Raw genomic sequence first — 17,782 nt, 5'->3', positions numbered from 1 at the left:
GGAGGGGAGAGGGGGAAAGGGGGGCGGGGGGGGAGGATAAACAGGGGCTCGGAGGGGGTGACTGAGTTGAACATTCCTCCCCGAAAATAGAAAGTGACGCTGAGAACGTGGAAGGAGCAAACAGAAACAAAAACAAAGAGTCAACATCTGATAGCATTGAATTACTTCCTTATCAGACTTGAAAGTAGTCAAACAAAATGAATTGTGTTTGACTTCAACGCTACAAAAAAAGTATTCCAGAGATGCATTATTGTTGGCGGTTGTCAAGGAATCCTCTCCATTTTAGGCCACATCATTGCTGTTATTGAGTCTTTTCCAGCAATGGCTTTCTTTCAGCTTCTGAGTGGCTACAGTTCGGGGTTGTGTCAGTTGTATGATCTCACCGGCGTCAAGAACCCGACCCATTTTAGGCATAGCGAGGAGTTAAAGCGACATGTTTGATTGCACGTCCTCCATTCAACCATTGTTGTTATTTTGTCTTTACCACTCATGACTCTTTTCCCGCTTCCGATTGGCTACAGTATCAGGGGCACGGCGGGATGTCACTCACGTCTTGCAATCGCTGTAGTCGTCGCAGCGGCTGAGCGGTACGCGGATGATGCAGCCGGAGAAGGCCACGAAGAGGGCGTGGTGGTCTCGATCGAGCTCCATTCCCAAGACCCGACGCGCCTCCCCCCTCACGTTGCATCTGGAAGTTGACACGGCAAGAAGTCTGAACAAACTTTCATGCGGCGTCGTCGGGAAATAAATGGCTGCAAGCGGTGTGCTGATGCAAAGCATTACATTTAATGGAGGAAGTGGGGTAAAAATGCACACACACACACGCACACACACACACACACACACACACACACACACACACACACACACACACACACACACACACACACACACATACGTGCGCCAACGTAACAGAAAGTAGACGATGGTAAATGAAAAACTAGAACGACATTCTGAAAGGTGGCTTCTCTCTTTTCAGCTATGATGTTGAAGGAAAAAAAAAATCACAGGTTACTAAAGTAACTCGAGTGAGCAAAAGAAAGAAAAGGAGTAGCTACGGTAAAGAAGAATCTACCTTAAGAAAAAGCGATGCTAAACAGAAGTTAAGAAAATAGGTAATAAAAAGCCAAGATAAGCGGAGCCTAATCTAAAATAATGCTCCCTTATGAAGAAGTCATGTGAAGAAGCTAAGCTAAGAAAAGGCTAAAAAGAATCCAAGCTAGGAAGCCTATGATAAGAAAGTAAAGACAAAAAAAAGCTGCGGCCTGAAAGAAGACAAAGTAAGGGGAAAAAACACAAATCAACTTACATGATGAATCGAAGCTTTGAAAAATCAATATTAAGACTTTACGTGATGAGACACGCAAGGAAATAAGCACAGCCAAGAGGAATGTTTAGATTGTTACCTGTTATCGTTGTAGACGCTGATGTCCTCCAGGAGTGTGGTGCTGAGCGTCTGATTGTTTCCATCCGTGCTGGTGAGAACTTTCAGAACTCGGCCGTCCTCCGAACCCAAGAAGATCACTGTGAAGTTCCTGTTGGGACCCGCAGACGTGTCGACTGCGATCTGAGTCAATTTGAACCTGCCACGACACAAAACATCGCCATCAGCAACATGGAAGAAACAAGATTAGGATTGCTCCTGTTCCCGAGATCATCTTTTGTGTCATCGAGGTTGGCAACTTGCAATTATTCTTTGTTTGTTGTTCTTAGTATCGTTCTCAGGAAACGCTCTTGTTTTGGGTATTGGTCTTCTGCTCGGAATTGGTATTGGGATTGCTTTTGTTCTGAGGATTGTTCTTATTCTTGGTGTTAGTCTTGTTCTCGTTACAGCACTTGGCATTTCTCCTGGAAATATTCTGGGATTGTTTTAGTTGTCGGCATCATTATTCTTGAGGTCGGTCTTGAAATTGTTCTGGTGATTGTTGTAGTTCTGAGGCTTGCTCTCGTGACCTTTCCAGCATGGGTTTTAGGATTGTTTTTGGGATCGATCCTTTTTCTTCAGATCGTTCTGACTTCTGGGATTGTTTTTGTTCCGGGGATTATTCTTGTTGGGCTGTTCTTGTTATCTTGTTATTGTGATTATTCCCACGCTAACTTGAAGAAATCAATCATCTGATCTCCCCGCCTCACCAGCACACCCTCGTTCACCTTCACCTGTTAATCCATCCACGCCACCACTCCATCTCGACATGGATCCCGCTTGCTCGACTCTTTTGAATATCAGCTTCTGCACGTTTGCAAGTGCTCATGGAGAGGCTGAAGTGGGAGACTGAAGGGGTCTCCTTGAGCCTTTTTAATTTTCTTTTGTTATGTTTTTAGAAGCTTTCAAAACCGTCAGGCCCTCACTCGCCCTGCAGCTGCTGGTGTGATTCTCCAGAACGCACCAGGGCGAAACTGCAGGGACTTTGGTCTGCAGGATACATTTCAGCTGGAGGAGGTTTTGTGGCAATGGTTCTCAAACTGGGGTCCCCGGACTCCCTGGAGTTCCCATAGCTGTAGCTCATGGTTCCACAAAATAATTGAAAATAAATAATGTCACCAATAAAACAATTTCATAAGAAACCAATTACTGTATTTTCTGCACTATTAGGCGCACATAAAAGCATTCGATTTTCTCAAAAACCAACAGCCCGTGTTATAATCCGATGCGCCTTATTTATGGATCAATATTCTGATTCTTGGACGTAGTATTTTAAAAGTTCTGTAAAGCGCTTTGTTAGAGCTGCAGCCGGTTGTGAAAGCTCAATGTAAACAAAGCTGTATTGTATTGTATTCGCTTTAGCGTAGCTCCATCTAGTGGATGCATAACACAATTGCAGCCACTCTTGTAGCTTCTATTCTATGCGCCTTATAATGCGGTGCGACCGATGTATGAAAACAGTTTTAAAATAGCCCATTCATTGAATAATAATAATAATAATAATAATAATAATCATAATAATAATTGAATAACCCTTATTCAATTACAATTTTTTTGTCTATTGCTTCTTTGTGTGTTTTATCTAAAATCATCCCCTAACCATAACTTTCTCTCATTGTAACTTTACAGCTTTTTTTTCCCGCTCCCAAAAACAGTACCACTTTTTTCGAGAAATAGCACACTATTTCCAGAAAAAAATCGTACATTATAAGAGTAAAGTTGCATTTTTTTTTTTTTTTTAGCTTCGCTTGTTAAAGACCTTAAATTTTCAGCTTTTCAATTCCTATGACATTTATAGGTACGATCGGGTAGTTATTTTTAATTGCCCCCTTCAGAAAAAAAATTCTGTCCCCAATACATGTGAGGTGCTGTCAATCACGTTGATGCTTCAAGTGCATGAAATACACGTAAAACGTCCCGGGGTTGTTCTGGGCCTGCGCGTACCTGCTGGTGGTCCTGGTAAAGAGTGGCCTGTTATTGGCGGAGGGCACGGCCTCATCCATGAGCGGGTAGGACTTGATGAATGTCAGCATTTCGTCGGGGAAAGCGGTAGATGACTTCAGGTCAGCAGCTGAACCTTCGCCGGCGCAGCAGCCGGGCCTGGGCAACAACAGAGCATGGACAGGGGAAGTTAAGCTAATTTAAGAGGATAGTGTGCTAAGGAGAAGCTAAGTTAAGAAATCACTTAGAGAGGAATCTAAGGTGAAAAGAAACAAAGTCACTAGAGTATGAGGAGGCTAAGATGAAAAGATGCTAAGCTAAGAAAAAGCTAGGGAACAAAAAAAAAAAAAAAAGCTAATTGTAGAGGCTAAGGTGAGAAGACGCTAAGCTAAGAAGTAGCATCACCTTGGTTTGGGGACCTGCTCATCGGGGACGGGCGTCCAGGCCGCCTCGCTGTTCTTCTGCTCCTTGAACTTCCCGCTGAAGGCCTTCTCGATGTCATCCATGTAGAAGGCGCACACGGCCGAGCCAGTGATGCTGCAGGTAGACCACCGAGAGACCAGGGTGTGAGACCAGCCGCCGTGCAAATAACAAGATATCTGAACTGGTCATCAGTCAATAACAGGGCACATAGAGACAAAGAGTCACACCAACACAAATAGACAAGTAAGAGTCACAATTGTGCTGGCTTCTACGCCAGTTGACTTTTGGAAAGAGAAATGTGTGTGTGTGTGTGTGTGTGTGTGTGTGTGTGTGTGTGTGTGTGTGTGTGTGTGTGTGTGTGTGTGTGTGTTACTGACCTGTTTGCCTGTGTGGTGAAGACACCAAGCACGGCGGGCCGGCGGTTGATCTGCAGCACGTTAGTGAGCGACTGCAGCACGTCGAAGTAGAAGAAGGAGTCTCCGGGCACAGAGCAGTTGAGGCGGGCCTTCAGGAAGGATGTCCAGTAGCGCTCCAGAACCCGAGGCGAACCGCCGTTGTCGTTCTTGCACACGCGCGCTACTCTGGAAAAAACCACCTAAGCGGCACCAGAGAGCCAAGACACGCTATGTTAAGAAAAAATACTTTTTAAGATCTTGTGTCCAAATAGTTGTGCGTCTGGTGTGCCTGCCTGATGTGTGAAATTAAACTACCAACTCATCTTTTGGTTAGCTGGCCATTTCTGAAAATGGGTCTGCGAGCGAGACACTCAATATTGCACCACTGTGATCCAACTATGCAGCTAAATTACATAATCCCTCCCCAAATTCAGGTTATTCTATCAATGACGATTTCAGCTAGGCTGGACAAACCTCCACGGCAAAATAACGACTTTGAAGAACTGTTAGCAAAGATTAGCTACGCGTGTTAGTGGAACTGACTTCTCATGACAATATTGTAATCTTGTTTGGCAAAGCGGTCAAAGTGGGGGATATGTGTGCTTGGCCATACCATGCGCCACAGTTCTACATGAATTGACAAGTGCATTTTGGTGGCTTGGTGATTAAATACTGCTGCAATGACAACATTTAATCACTATGAGTACTCGCGTTCAGTGAGATAACATTATTAGCTTCTTAATGCCACTTGACTCCTGGGTGAAATTGTTGGATGGGTATTTGTGTTTGTCGAGGTCATGCGACACGTTACGAGACAAGTTTGGCGAGGATCTCACCTTGCCCAGTGACGTGTACTCCACAGCGATCTCGCTGAAGAAGAAGTACACAAAGTTGCCGTACTCGATGGCGTGCAGGAAGTGAGGCTCTAGTGTCGCGGAAAGGACATGCATGACTCCGCTGATCAAGGCGGGGGAAAAAAAAAAACAGCAACAGCGACACCATGAAGCTCACCTCGCAGCCATTTTGAATCGTACTTGACAGTCCGCAGTACGGGGCGACTCTCGCCCAAGCTGCGGTAAATCACCGCGTCGCTTGCCAAGAAGTCAGTCATGGTTGCTGAGTAGAAGTCACCCCCTGGGAGACAAGACAAAACATAACACAGTGGTACCTCTACTTACGAACGTCTCTTCATACGACATTTTCAAGTTACGAAACGCATCAACAGGAAAATATTGCCTCTTGTTACGAAAGAAATTTCAAGATACGAAAGGTAAAAATACAGTATGAGCTGCTAATCACAGCTCCGAGTTTCTTGAACGCAACATACTTATAGCTGCTCTGCCATTGGCTATTAGCGAGCATCATCCTGGCATCCCATTGGCTAAGAGGGACCTCTTACCGTATCTGTCTATGTGTATGATAAATAGATAGATATGTGTTTCTGCAGTGTCCTCATCATTCGGCCCTCGGATGCCTTTTAATCTCATATTTACATTGCAACAACAACAACTATCACTCTGTGCCATGATGCCATCTATGCCAATCAGTAACATAACAGTACTCAGGTGCCGTGATTGGTCAAAACAAAAGTTTGGTAGGCGCGACCAATCAGAGCAACATATTGTACGGAATGTCCAGCCTTTCATGAGCAGATCACATCGGAGCATTCCCAGATTGGTACTATGCGGAGCTCCTTTGAGTGATTCACGTACCAGTCTGGGTCTTTCCAGGTTAAGACCAGCCTGCTTGTCGATATAACGCACCTGCAAAAAGCCCGACGTTGGACTGATGCGACTCGAAGGGACAACGAGCCTGACCAACCATCTCCTCGCCGTCCTGCTCCAAAGTCGACATCTGATGACACAATATGACAAAACCTGACTCTGTACATCCCTTTTTACATTGATACTTTCAAGGGGACATACTGTACACTGCTCCCAAAAAGTTAAACGATTCATTTTTTGGGGGTAAAATCTCAGGATGAACCTCAAAAGCTCTTTAAACTTTACAGGAGAATTTAAGTTGACTATTACTAAACTTCTGAAAGCATAAAGTATGTCTCTTCAATGTTTCAGTTTCGGGTAATTCTCACAACGATTTCACATCAAAAGTCTCTATTAAATATTATTAGTCTTATTTTCATATCATGACATGGTGGTACCTTGTAGTTGCGACATGTGGGGTTGAAGGCGTTAGTACCGCACGCAAACAGCGTCTCATCGTTGCGGGGCACCAAAACTTTGATGTAATTGTAACATTCATCCTGGCGGGGATTAAAAAAATAAAATAAAATCGCCGTCAGTGCATGTGCGCGAGAGTGCGTGCATGCGAGAGGGCGCATGGGATACTTACGCTATTCTTCCCTCGCACCGTGCACTTGTCCACATCCTTCGTCTTCCACGTCAGCTTCTGGGGAAATAAACAACACGTCAAATTTGAGAGGGAAAAGCGAAGAAGCTAAGCTGCGAAGAAGCCAAGCTAAGATGAAGCTAAGCTAAAAAAAAAAAAAAAAAAAGTTCAGGAGAGAAGAGACTTGACTAAGGAGATGCTAAGAGGCAGCTAAGCTAAGCCGCAAAGGTGAAGCTTAGCTAAGAAGATGCTGAGAAGACGAAAACTAAAAAGATAAGGAGTCACTCAGTTGAAAAGGTGCTAGCAAAAAGCTGAGCTCAGATGAAGTTAAACAAAGATACGTGATGAAACTCAGCTGAGAAGAAGCCACGGTAAGACGAAGCGAAGCTAAGTGGATGCTAAGAAGAGGCTACTCACAAAGAAACAAAGACACTAAACTGAAATTATTAAAAGAGGAAGCCAGGAAAAGGAGAAAAGATGACGCTAAGCTAGAAAGTATATGAGAGAGAAAAAGACAAAAGAGGCAAGGATAAAGATGATCAGCTGACGTTGATCCACTGCGTTATAATGATGCCACAGCAATGAGGTCATTAACTGGGCACGAGTAGTGTCCCAAGACTACATTTGGACTGACGAGTGACGTGTATAGTTCACTACAAATCTACAAAAAATACTGTGGGGTGGCAAGGGAGCAGGAAATGACTGAATGATCCCAACCACAGCCTATGACAGGAGTCATACTGGCACCATCTCGCATCCTCTGATTTTTCACTCACACATTACAATACACTACACGAAAACACGAGACACCACAAAACACAAACAACCACACACTGACCAAATATGACCACACAACAACCCAACCAAACAACTTCACACACAAGACACGGTCTCATCACACACAAGCCAAGGAAACAAAACACACCAGTAGAGACACACACCACAAGCCAAGACATTATAAACCAAAACAAAACAAACAACCACAACACGGAAGACAACATAAACACGAAACACACCAAAAAACAAAAGACACACCTCAAACAACACGACCCTCAACCCAACACACGTCAAGACAAAATCCCAACCCAAAACCCTGCAACACAAGTCACAACAAAACAAATCAGCACAACGTACCACACAACCCAACAGCCCACATAAACGTTTCACACAGGAGCATCAGGAGATGGATTAGTTTTGCCTAACATTAGGCACACGTGCGTGTGCGATCAGGCGGACTAATCGGTGGCGGCATCCATCTTGCCTGCTCATCTCAATACAAAAATGCAGCGGCGGCGGGCCGCTCGCCGCGTTTTATTTAAGTCCAATCATGTTTGACAAATGAGGTCGGTTTCCTGGGCGGCGCGGGGCTCCGAGCCGATTGGATCCGTGATTGGAAAACACTTGAATTCTCCCGTGGCGGAATAACGAGACGCTGACGTTGCCGCCTGATCGAGAAAACAAGTGCGGCGGGATCACGCGACGACGCGCGGCGTCCGCTCTTACCTGTTGTGGGAAGATTTGCTCCGAGGACATCGCCAGATTGATGGCAAAAACGTGATCCCTGGAAGGAGGAGGGGATGCTAACTGTTAGCCTAGCACGGAATATAGATACTTCATTCATCTACAAGGGAAATTCACTGTTCTCGGAGTATCCACAATGAAAACAAAATGGCAAAGCAGACATGCTGAATTATTCAAATTAAAAAAACATGCACGCTCTTGGTGCCTCAGGGTCCGTCATGAACCTTTTTAAGTCGGGCCGCCATGAGCCAAGGTGAGGTGGCCCTCTCAGAGCCAGTCCTGGCCCCATACACTTATAATCATTGCTTCTCTGTTCTACTGTTAACGACGATTGTAGGGCAGTTGTACAAAAACAATATCACATGAGAGGTTGTGATGTGTTATCGCATATCATCACGACCTCTGGTGTGATAAATGCTTCGTTAAACATTGCAGTGCAATGTTTTTGGTGTCATTTCAAAAGAGAAAACTGATTTGAGGAATGTGGGTGACAAGCATGGCCACGAAACAAAATAAACTCGCGAGTCAAGGTCCGGCTAAACAAAAAAAACGAGGGTACCTATGTATGACTAAGCTAAATATGTAATCAGATATTTAATAGGAAAGAGTAATTGTTATCTTGGGGTGGTTCAAAGTGATGACATACTCGCATTTTCGATGCAGTAATCTGTAAGCAAAGTGGGATATTAGGGAACATGAGCCAACACCTGGGAACAATTTGTGGTGAGGAAATCTGATCCGACGACGAGAGACTTTGCCCATGACTAAGAGACCCCCCCACCCAGCCCCCCAAAAGGGTGGACTGACCGTGCGGCAACATAGAGCATGTGGTTGATCCTCAGCATCCTCTGGAAGTCCAGACCCAGACGCTCTGTGTCATTGTCCTCCATCAAGCCTTGGAAACTGGGGAACAAGTAGGAAGCTGCGAGGGGACAAAAAAAATAAAAAATAAATTATCAACTCTAAAAGAAAAACAACACACACACATTATTTTGACTTACTGTCAAAACAACAATCTGGAATTAAGGAACACGAGGACAGATCCTGGAAGTTGTGTGCACAATTTGAAAATGAGGAAGATTCTAGAAAATGAGGAAGATTCTCGATTTTCCAAGTGCATTTATTAAACAACTAAGATGAGTTTCAATAAAAGGAAGAGGGAAAAGAAGATGGCAGAGAAGAAGATTTTGGGTTTTGTGGAATTGCAGAAGAAACAGGTCATGGATTAGCTCATAATTAAAAAAGGGGGAAAAAAAATTCTGAAGAGAGAAGAAAAAAAGCGAAAGAAAAAGATGACGACTGACTTTTGAGGAAGACTGAAGACGAAATGGTCACAAAAACGTAGAAAAGTTGGAGAACAAGTAAGAGGGAGATGATTAGGAAAAAGAAAAAAAATGAAAGTGACAAAGAAGGAGGCACACAAAGACTGAGAAGAATAAGAGGATGACAACCGAGAAGTCAAGGAACCCAACGAAGATGACGAAAAAGCCCAAGAAGAGAATTAATTACAGCGTCGAGAAAGAGGACTAAGAAGAAAAAAGAAAAACCACAAAGCCGGCAGGAAACCAAGAGGACAAAGAAAAACACAGAGCAAAAAGAAGAGCAAAAATCAAGGCGATGAAGAACAGCACAACGATTGCAATTGTGTTGCTTTTTAGAAACAACTTTCTGACCAAAAGAAAATTCAAAAACAAGAGGAAGGGGGAAGACAAATAAGAACACATGTACAGTATTTGACTTATTCCCGGAGCAACATGTTAGGATGTCGTGTTCAATTTTTAGCATCAAGAGGACAGACGTGTCCTGGAACTTGTGGACACATTTCCTGCGTGTGTTTAAGGCAGGAAAGAGGAAGAGCCTAAAGTACCAAAAGTTCCGTACGTTCCCATCCGAGCTGAGCGGCTCCATAAAAGGAACACAACGGAATGAACGCAAATGATTGTCCCAGTAGGGATTCAGTTCAAATGCTCGTCTGGAATCGACTGCGGAAAGATTGAAGTCATTCCAAGCCCCGGACCCTCACCCACCGAGTGTTCTCCCCCCACCCCCGGCGCTTTTTGAATCCGGGATTTTAATCCCTCCTGAGTCCTTTTCCTGAACCTGCGATGCCGCTCCGACTGATCAAAGCACAACAAACATGAGAAGCACAACTTTACTTCTTCATTTGCATGATGACAAAGAGCAATTAGGAGAACCGAAAGTCATCATGTTTGCTTTTGGGGAATTCTTTACTCATTTAAGCAGCTCTGGCTACGGTACAATCATTTCCTGACGTCAGGACATTGGAAGAGTTTATTTGAAGGGCTAGGCAAAATGGCCTGAAAATAAAATGACAAAAATTGGAACTATGACGTGGCACATCATGAAAATTAACTCAAAATGGTGCCAGGAGAACAAATTCTGAAGTCTACAAAAAAAAAAAAAAAGTCTGGCAATTTGGCAATTTATAGAAAAATGCATTTCAAAAAAATGGGGAGAAGCTTCATCATGCAACAAGACAAAAAAATAAAAGACATCGCCAACAATGAAAGACTTCAGTCGGAGGAAAAGTGGAAAATTTTAGACAGGTCAAGACTTCCAGGAGAAGAGACAGAAGGGAGAAACCCTTTAGAAACAAACAGGAACTGATAGTGGCTGCAGTAAAGTCCTGGAAAAGCATTTCAAACGAAGAATGTAAGTCTGGTGAAGTCAATGGCTTGCAGGCTTGATGCAGTTCTTGCAAATAAAAGGTTTATGCCACCACATATTAAATGTTCCTCACTTGAAAGTAATTTAATAATGTCCGTTTCAATGCTTTTGCCCTCTTGAAAAGTGGATGGCTTTAAACCAAAGTCGCTTTGCCCTGAGTTGCTTAACGCACCTAAATGTAAACACCATGAAATAAAAGCTGGAATTTTTGTCTTATCTTCATCTTTCAATCTGAAAACAAAAATGTCTCCGATATCAAACCAAAACAAAGGAATTGACCTTGCCCTTTCAATGCTTTTGGAGGGAACCGTAACAGTATATATTGTGTTTCCAAAAAATACTACATTTAGAATTTCATATGGCCCTCTGGCTAGGAAGCAAAGCGTGGAGAATTTAAGTCGCCGTGCAGTCAGTGAAGAGAGCGCTTGGTCGCTACCAATTTAAACATCCACGCTCCCCTTCTCTGCGCCCGTTCCGTCCTCTTTGGGGCCATCCACTTCTTTGACAATTGCGCCATTCGGTTTTGACGTTGGAGCACTGTGAAGAGCTTTGGTGCTCAACTGCTTGGTGTGACTCGCTAGCTGTAGCATGGAGGCTAATTTCTGTTAGCTTGTCGATGCGTTTCACGGGATGTTAGCATTAAGCTAACAGATATCCGAAATTACACGGCTTGATTGGGCATTTTGGTGTTAAAATGTTCAGTTCATGAGCTGCCGCATGTTTCAACAAGTGTTTGAATGGCGTGGGAGGAGTAAAAGTATGGAAAAAAAAAAAAAAAAAAGGTTTTTGTATTGCTTCTCCATAATTGGAGCTTTTCACCTGTGGCGGGCGGGTCTATTTCCCTTCACTTTAAGTGGGCAGCACCGACTCTACGATTGTAAACTAGCTTCTCTCACTTTGCAGCCATTTTTTTAGGTGGAGGCAGTGCACGTCAAGTCAAATAAAAGTCCGAACAAACACTCAAATTGCCCAATAGCATCAATTAAACTCCCAGGCTTGTTTGGGCGTAAAGATCGTCATATTTATATTTGTAATTATTCCTTCAATTCCTTTCCCTCCAAGTAGACAAATCTACTGAGCAGTCCAAACACTGCCTCTTTGACTCTTAAGTGACTCCGTGAGCACTTTTATGGACTCCATATCGGGCGGACCCGGTGTAACGGCGTCACCCGCCGGACCCTCGGCTGACAAATGGCTGTCATTACGCCGGCCGCCTCTATTAGTGCCGACACGGCTACTTCCGCTAATGGCTGGCCCTCGCCTCCACGAAGATCCATTAGAGCGCCCGGAATGACATCCCTCACCCATCCATTAGGTACCGTCACTTCCTGGCGCAGTGATGGGGGTCCGATGACCAAAGGTCTTGAGGGACTGTCACACATGTTCAGCGTCTTCTTTTGCCTCCTTCCAGCTTAATATTTAGTGGTCGAAATTGAATACATACTAAAACAATGCATGAATGCAATTTAAAACAAACCCCCAAAAATTGCGTATGGATTCCAGGGAATTAGTTGAATTTTTGAAATGGCGAATGGGAGACTTGAAGTTGGAATGGCTGTCACAATTACTGTGCTTTAGGTCACTATGAATGGTGCGACATTTATTGGCATCATCTGCACTGTCATTGTATTATAAATAACAGACTACTGGTCACTGTGGCTTGATGAATCTCCGCATGGTTTGCACAGCTGTGATTGGTCGGCAGTACGGCACAAACGGTATCCTTACATCGTGTAGAGGCTCTCTCCACTTATGTGTCACGTGGTACGCAACCCTAACCCCTCCACTGCTCCCCCTCCCACCCCCCCCAAAAAATTGTGAGTAAATGTATTCATAAATGCCAAATCACTAATACATGGGGGTCCACAATTTCCAAAATTATGTAATATGTCCAAAAATCCAATCCATTCAATCACGAGGAATTCAAACAAGTCAGCTTCTCATATGGGTTTCAATTGGCCGGAAGCGGCCTCGATACAGCCACAAAGTAAAATGTGAAGTCAACAGCATATTTAATGGTTCAAAACGAGGAAGTGAGGTTGAGGCAAATGGCCAGCGCAGAGCTCAGAGGGTCATGGAGGTCAGCCGTGGTTTTTGTTTACGTTTGACTGTGATGCTCTGTGGTTTTCACATTGTCAGAGCCAAATGGAATACTTGAGAATTTACAAGAGTCTTGAAATGCAATGTGAGCCTAAATCATCATCATTAGTCACAGCCCCCACCATGCGCGCGTACACATACAGTCTCAGAAGCTGGTTTTATTATTAGGCAATGTTTATTTACAACTTGAGGTGATAAAGGTCACATGTTATTTATTTATTTTTTGGGAAAGCAACTGACAGGAAGACAGAAAATGTGAGAGCATCCTCTTCCGTTGTGTTGTGTTGTTGCGGGGGTCACTGTTGCTAATAATAAAAACTAAATAGGCTTCATGTCATGCGTGTATGTCTCAGTACATGTGTGGTATGTGCACGTGTCTCTTTGCACATCCGCGTCGTCTTGAACACGTGCACATATGCGAAATGGGTTGTTTCCGTTCTGTGCTGTCGTGCCTTCGCATTCATGGGTGTGTTTGTGTGCATGTGCAAACTTGCATGAGTGTTAAACCTTTCTTTCGTTAGTAGCTGAAAAACAACTATTTGCTTTTTTTTTTTGTGCTCAGGCAAAAAGTGCTAATATAAAAGTAGCACTTTGGCACCATCTTGTCGCAGCTCTAGGCAGGTATAAACGATTAGAGACGGACCATCAATTCGTTGTGGATTGTTGCTATTTATGGTTGGGGTCAGTCCTCAACATTGTGTTTACGCAAGTGACCAAATGTTGTAAACTGACGCCCCTTTGAAAAACTAATGGCTGCTTTTGTGCTGTGGCCAATCGTATCTAAGATGAAAGTATTGCTTTGGCAGCATCTCATGGCACCCGGGCGCTTAGGAACTATGTTGAAGTTGAGGAAATGAGCTTCAAATGAGACAGATCAAGGCACGCTTTAATAGAAAAAAAAATGCTATGCTGCAACTATAGCCGCATCGAAACCTGACTAGGGGGGCTGTCAGTAGGCGTTTCCCCGGCAACTAGCGAGTGGTGTTGTACTCACAGTCTCGTCCGACCACGCTGATGGGCTCCAGGTCCTGAGGAAAGGGGGCGGCGCCACCGGTAGGTGGTGGCACAGAGGCGGCGGTGCCCAATAGCAGCAGCAGAAAGAAGGGGAGAGGTGAGGGGGGCGAACTGGGCGAGTGGAGAGGAGGCGGCGTTCGCCTCATGGTGGCCCCTCAGTGACGACTCAGCAGCAACACATGACCCCAGCCCACCACTGTTCACCTCCAACCTGACAAAAACACACACATAAAAAAATTTGTTCAAAGTCAGCTGAGGTGTTAAAAAAAAAAAAAAAACACTGAACACCACACAGCAGTTTGGCAGATAGCGAATAATTCTTCCAAAAAGAATTATGCTGCCACTCCCAGTTGACGTTTACTGTCAAACTACACACAAAACAATACGTGTTAGACATAATGTATGGAAAACGACAGATTCGCTTTATTAGACGTTTTCATGTTTGGTCAGTTCCATGCTGAAGTGCACTCGATTTTGACATATTGTTTAATGAAAAATGAAAAGTTGATTTGTTTGCATTATTGTTGGAATCTAATCAATGACTTGTTTGGCACACTTTTCTAATTTATTTTTTTTGTTTTTGTTTTTTTTTTTTATTTTCGTAGCAAACGCTTAAAAGACTGTATGTCCAAGTGTTTGAGTTAACAACGCTTAGTAAATAAAGTAAGAAGTAAATAAACTGTCTTTCGTAATAATTCAAGGTTCATTTGCCTTTATTTTAGCTTTAGTCTAAACTATAAGACCTTTAAAACATTTATGGACGATAAATCTGATACTGTGTATTGTAATACAGAAGTTATTGCTTGTTTGTTAAAAAATGGGAAGAGGACCTAGATATATATATTAAAAAAATATATTGGATATTAAATCGTAAAATTTGAAAAAAAAGAAAAATCGTAATAACTTTTGCTGGACAATGTCTGGCCTGGAATGATTAGTTGGAACTCCTGCAGACACTGTGCAGGCATCTTTATGTCGTACTTGTGGAATATTTTCAACTAGTTGTAAGGAAGAAAGGACTACAAAAGAATAAAAAAAAGAAAAAAAAAAAAAGAAAGTCTTTGTCCATTGTCCTGTTGTCAGAAATTTTCATCTTCCGCTGACATGGACTCACGGGCTCGCTCTGCAACGCTCCGCCGACGTTGCTCGCTGCCCACAAGACAAAAATGCTGTTGCATCAGCTTCAGACCACAAAAGAGATTCTTTTGTTGGATTTATTCTGCTTTGTCGACTTCAGGCCAAAAAAAGACAACTTAGCGCAGCTCGCAGACAAAAAAAAAAAAAAAAAAAAAAAAAAAAGAAACCCAGTCATTGTGCACAAAAAGACAAGGATACAAGGAATGAATAACATGAAGACAGCATATTGATACAACGAATTTAAGCCTTTTTTTTTTTTTTTTTGCATTGTCAAGACATAATCACACCAGGACACCTGAAAACGTAAAACGTAAATGTCCCATCCATTTTCGACAGTGTTTGTTGCAGGCTGAGAATAAAATCAAGGCAGACAATGATTACGAGGCAGACAATGTCAACCACTACACCACCATGCAAGCCTCCAATACAAAATCCATCATTTGATTAGTCGGCACATATTTAATGTCTGCTTAATGAGCTCTCGTTGTCACAAGCCTCTCCCTAATTAATGTTACGACGACATAAGGTAGACGTTTTATTGAACTTCCCGGAAGGCTTTTTCCCGGGCAAGATCTTAAACGGGAGCTTTAAGTCAAAGCTCAAGGCTACGGGGATCTCGGGCCAGCGTAAGATCGATGAAGCCGGCCAACTCGGAGATGGGACCACCTGTCAGTCATGCCAACTTGAGGTTAAGCAACGTTCCCGTGAGAACCGCCTGAGTGGCACTGATGGCGAGCAGGGTCCCAACCCCACCCTTGTCATCTTCGTCGCCATCTGGCGACATCCCCTCGTCGACCCGCCTTCCACATTAGGCAGCATGAAATCGGATCTTTGGGTTCTTTTTTGGCAGCATGGTGGATTAAGTGGTTAGCATGTCTGCCCTAAATCAGCGGAAGGTTTCTTGTATGTGTATGCACACACTGCTGTGCCACTAGTCATTGTGGGCATCCTAGCATGCTAGGCAGAATTTTGTTGTAGCTCATTTCATGTTTTAGCGTTCATGTTAGTTGTTTGTATTTCCATCTAACAGTAGCGATATGTGTTCGACTTGGATCTTGTACCAGAGGTTAAACAGTTGTTGTGCATTCCATTAATCCAGCCGGGATGTGACGAAGGCATGAATTACTGTTTCAAAGTGGTCATGAGAAATTTAAGTGTCTTGTTTTCCTATGCGCACCCTGCAACTGGTTGGTGGCCAGACCAGACTAAGGCGTACGACACTTCTCTCATCAAAAGTCAGGATAGGCTCCATGTGATCCATGCCTCTCGTGAGTATAAGCAGTAGAAAAAAAAAACTGGATGACTTAATAGATAATTTATTTTTCCATGTTAAAACTGTGGCCGTGAGTTGTCTTTGCAGCTTTTAGAACAGACATCCCCCTCGTGCGTTTTTTTGTTTTCCCCACTTCATACTTGGACCGGAAAGTGTTTGTGTTCAACAATCAGCCTTCAAATGCCTTCTTCTTCGGAAGGCACCAGACAGGTGAGCGAATCACTCCTTTAGCTCTTGTGCTTGAAAGACCCTCAATGCGCCCACTGCTCAACGTTTTCCCAGTCTGAGAAAGTCTGCAGGTGTCGATATGCGGCAGCCGCCTTCAAAGTCTGGTAATTGGAGCTTGACTGGAAGCGTGACACCCCGTCTGACACCCTTCGGTCCGCCGCCGTGGCCCGCAAGGGATTTGTGCTCCCAATTATTGGCCGGCGCTCCCTGATCCCACTTCCAATTTGCTGCAAGGACCTCGGCATGGTCAGCCTCTGGAAATCTAATTAGCAAACTTTCTCTCGTCGCAGGTGCAAAGGCGAAGCAAACGGACACAAGCAGCCGGCAAACGGCTGTCACCGGACGCCAATATGAAGGAACGCCGCAACTCCGAGCTCACAATGAAGCGTTTGTCCCGCCACCGTCCACGTTCCCGTCATGGGTTGTTTTCCTGCTGTGGCATTAGCGTCCACATGAGCTTGTTTTTCTGCCTCTGGCAACTTTTTACTTTCTGCTGTGTCATGGCGAAAGACAAGTTCGTCTTTAATTTGGTGACATGGTGAAAAAATGAGCAAAAGTAACGTGGAGTTTAGCAAAGCCCTTTCTAACATGCCCACATGAGTCACTAAAAGGCTGATAAAATTCCCACATACCCTACCACCTTGACTTGCCCACTAATTTTTCAAGTTGCGAATTGTCTCTTGGTCAATTGTTTTGCTTTGTATTGGAGCCACTATTTGAATTGTGAGCAAGTTTCACATACACACACCGTCACCCAAGTGGACTTTTTTTTTTTTTTACAGTGAACCCAGGCTATTCATAGGGGATCGGGACAGAGCCCTGTGGCGTATATCAGAAAGCCACAGAGTGCAGTCACTGACACCCATCTTAGGTTCAGAATTGCCGATATGGTGCCAAAACATATTGTTTTGGCACCATATCGACTTCAGATTTTACTTTGTGGCTGTATCGGCAATTTATCTAAACGAAGCACCGCAGCTCACTTCAACATAGTTCCTTGGACCGAACATGCCACAAGATGGTGAAAAAGCACCATCTTTTTTTTTTTTTAAATGACATTCTTCGATTTGGTTCAACACACTGTAGTTCCTTGGCCCCAAGATGGTCCGATCGGCAAAACTTTTATTGTGTTGCCCTGAGCACAATAGCAGTGGATCGGCGATTTTGGACGAGTTCAAACTAAATCTGCTGATAAGTAAATTTGTAAAGGCTTAACTGTGAATATGTGGGTACTTATTGTATATCTTATATACCCTCTCATATATATATACATACATATATATATATATA

The 17,782-nt window shown here is 43.7% G+C and overlaps 1 protein-coding gene across 2 annotated transcripts in view; it reads right to left on the bottom strand.

Annotated features, from left to right (window-relative positions):
• sema6cb (semaphorin 6Cb) overlaps window positions 1-17,782 on the bottom strand; it is a 94,722-nt gene that overhangs the window by 16,318 nt on the left and 60,622 nt on the right. For both annotated transcript variants that reach the window (XM_019863786.1, XM_019863787.1), the window contains exons 4-16: window positions 13,835-14,065; window positions 8,860-8,974; window positions 8,035-8,092; window positions 6,535-6,591; window positions 6,344-6,445; window positions 5,946-6,036; window positions 5,194-5,316; window positions 5,019-5,107; window positions 4,165-4,382; window positions 3,770-3,901; window positions 3,368-3,523; window positions 1,407-1,583; window positions 551-688 (exon numbers count right to left, since the gene is read on the bottom strand). In XM_019863786.1, the coding sequence (XP_019719345.1) occupies window positions 551-688; window positions 1,407-1,583; window positions 3,368-3,523; window positions 3,770-3,901; window positions 4,165-4,382; window positions 5,019-5,107; window positions 5,194-5,316; window positions 5,946-6,036; window positions 6,344-6,445; window positions 6,535-6,591; window positions 8,035-8,092; window positions 8,860-8,974; window positions 13,835-14,000 (1,622 nt within the window). In that variant the 5' untranslated portion in view covers window positions 14,001-14,065. The remainder of the gene's footprint in view (window positions 1-550; window positions 689-1,406; window positions 1,584-3,367; window positions 3,524-3,769; window positions 3,902-4,164; window positions 4,383-5,018; window positions 5,108-5,193; window positions 5,317-5,945; window positions 6,037-6,343; window positions 6,446-6,534; window positions 6,592-8,034; window positions 8,093-8,859; window positions 8,975-13,834; window positions 14,066-17,782) is intronic.

The sequence above is a fragment of the Hippocampus comes genome, unplaced genomic scaffold (assembly GCF_001891065.2).
Source record: "Hippocampus comes isolate QL1 unplaced genomic scaffold, H_comes_QL1_v1.1 scaffold249, whole genome shotgun sequence".
NCBI lineage: Eukaryota > Metazoa > Chordata > Actinopteri > Syngnathiformes > Syngnathidae > Hippocampus > Hippocampus comes.
Note: the sequence above shows the minus strand (reverse complement) of the source record. Positions and strands in the feature narration are given on the sequence as shown.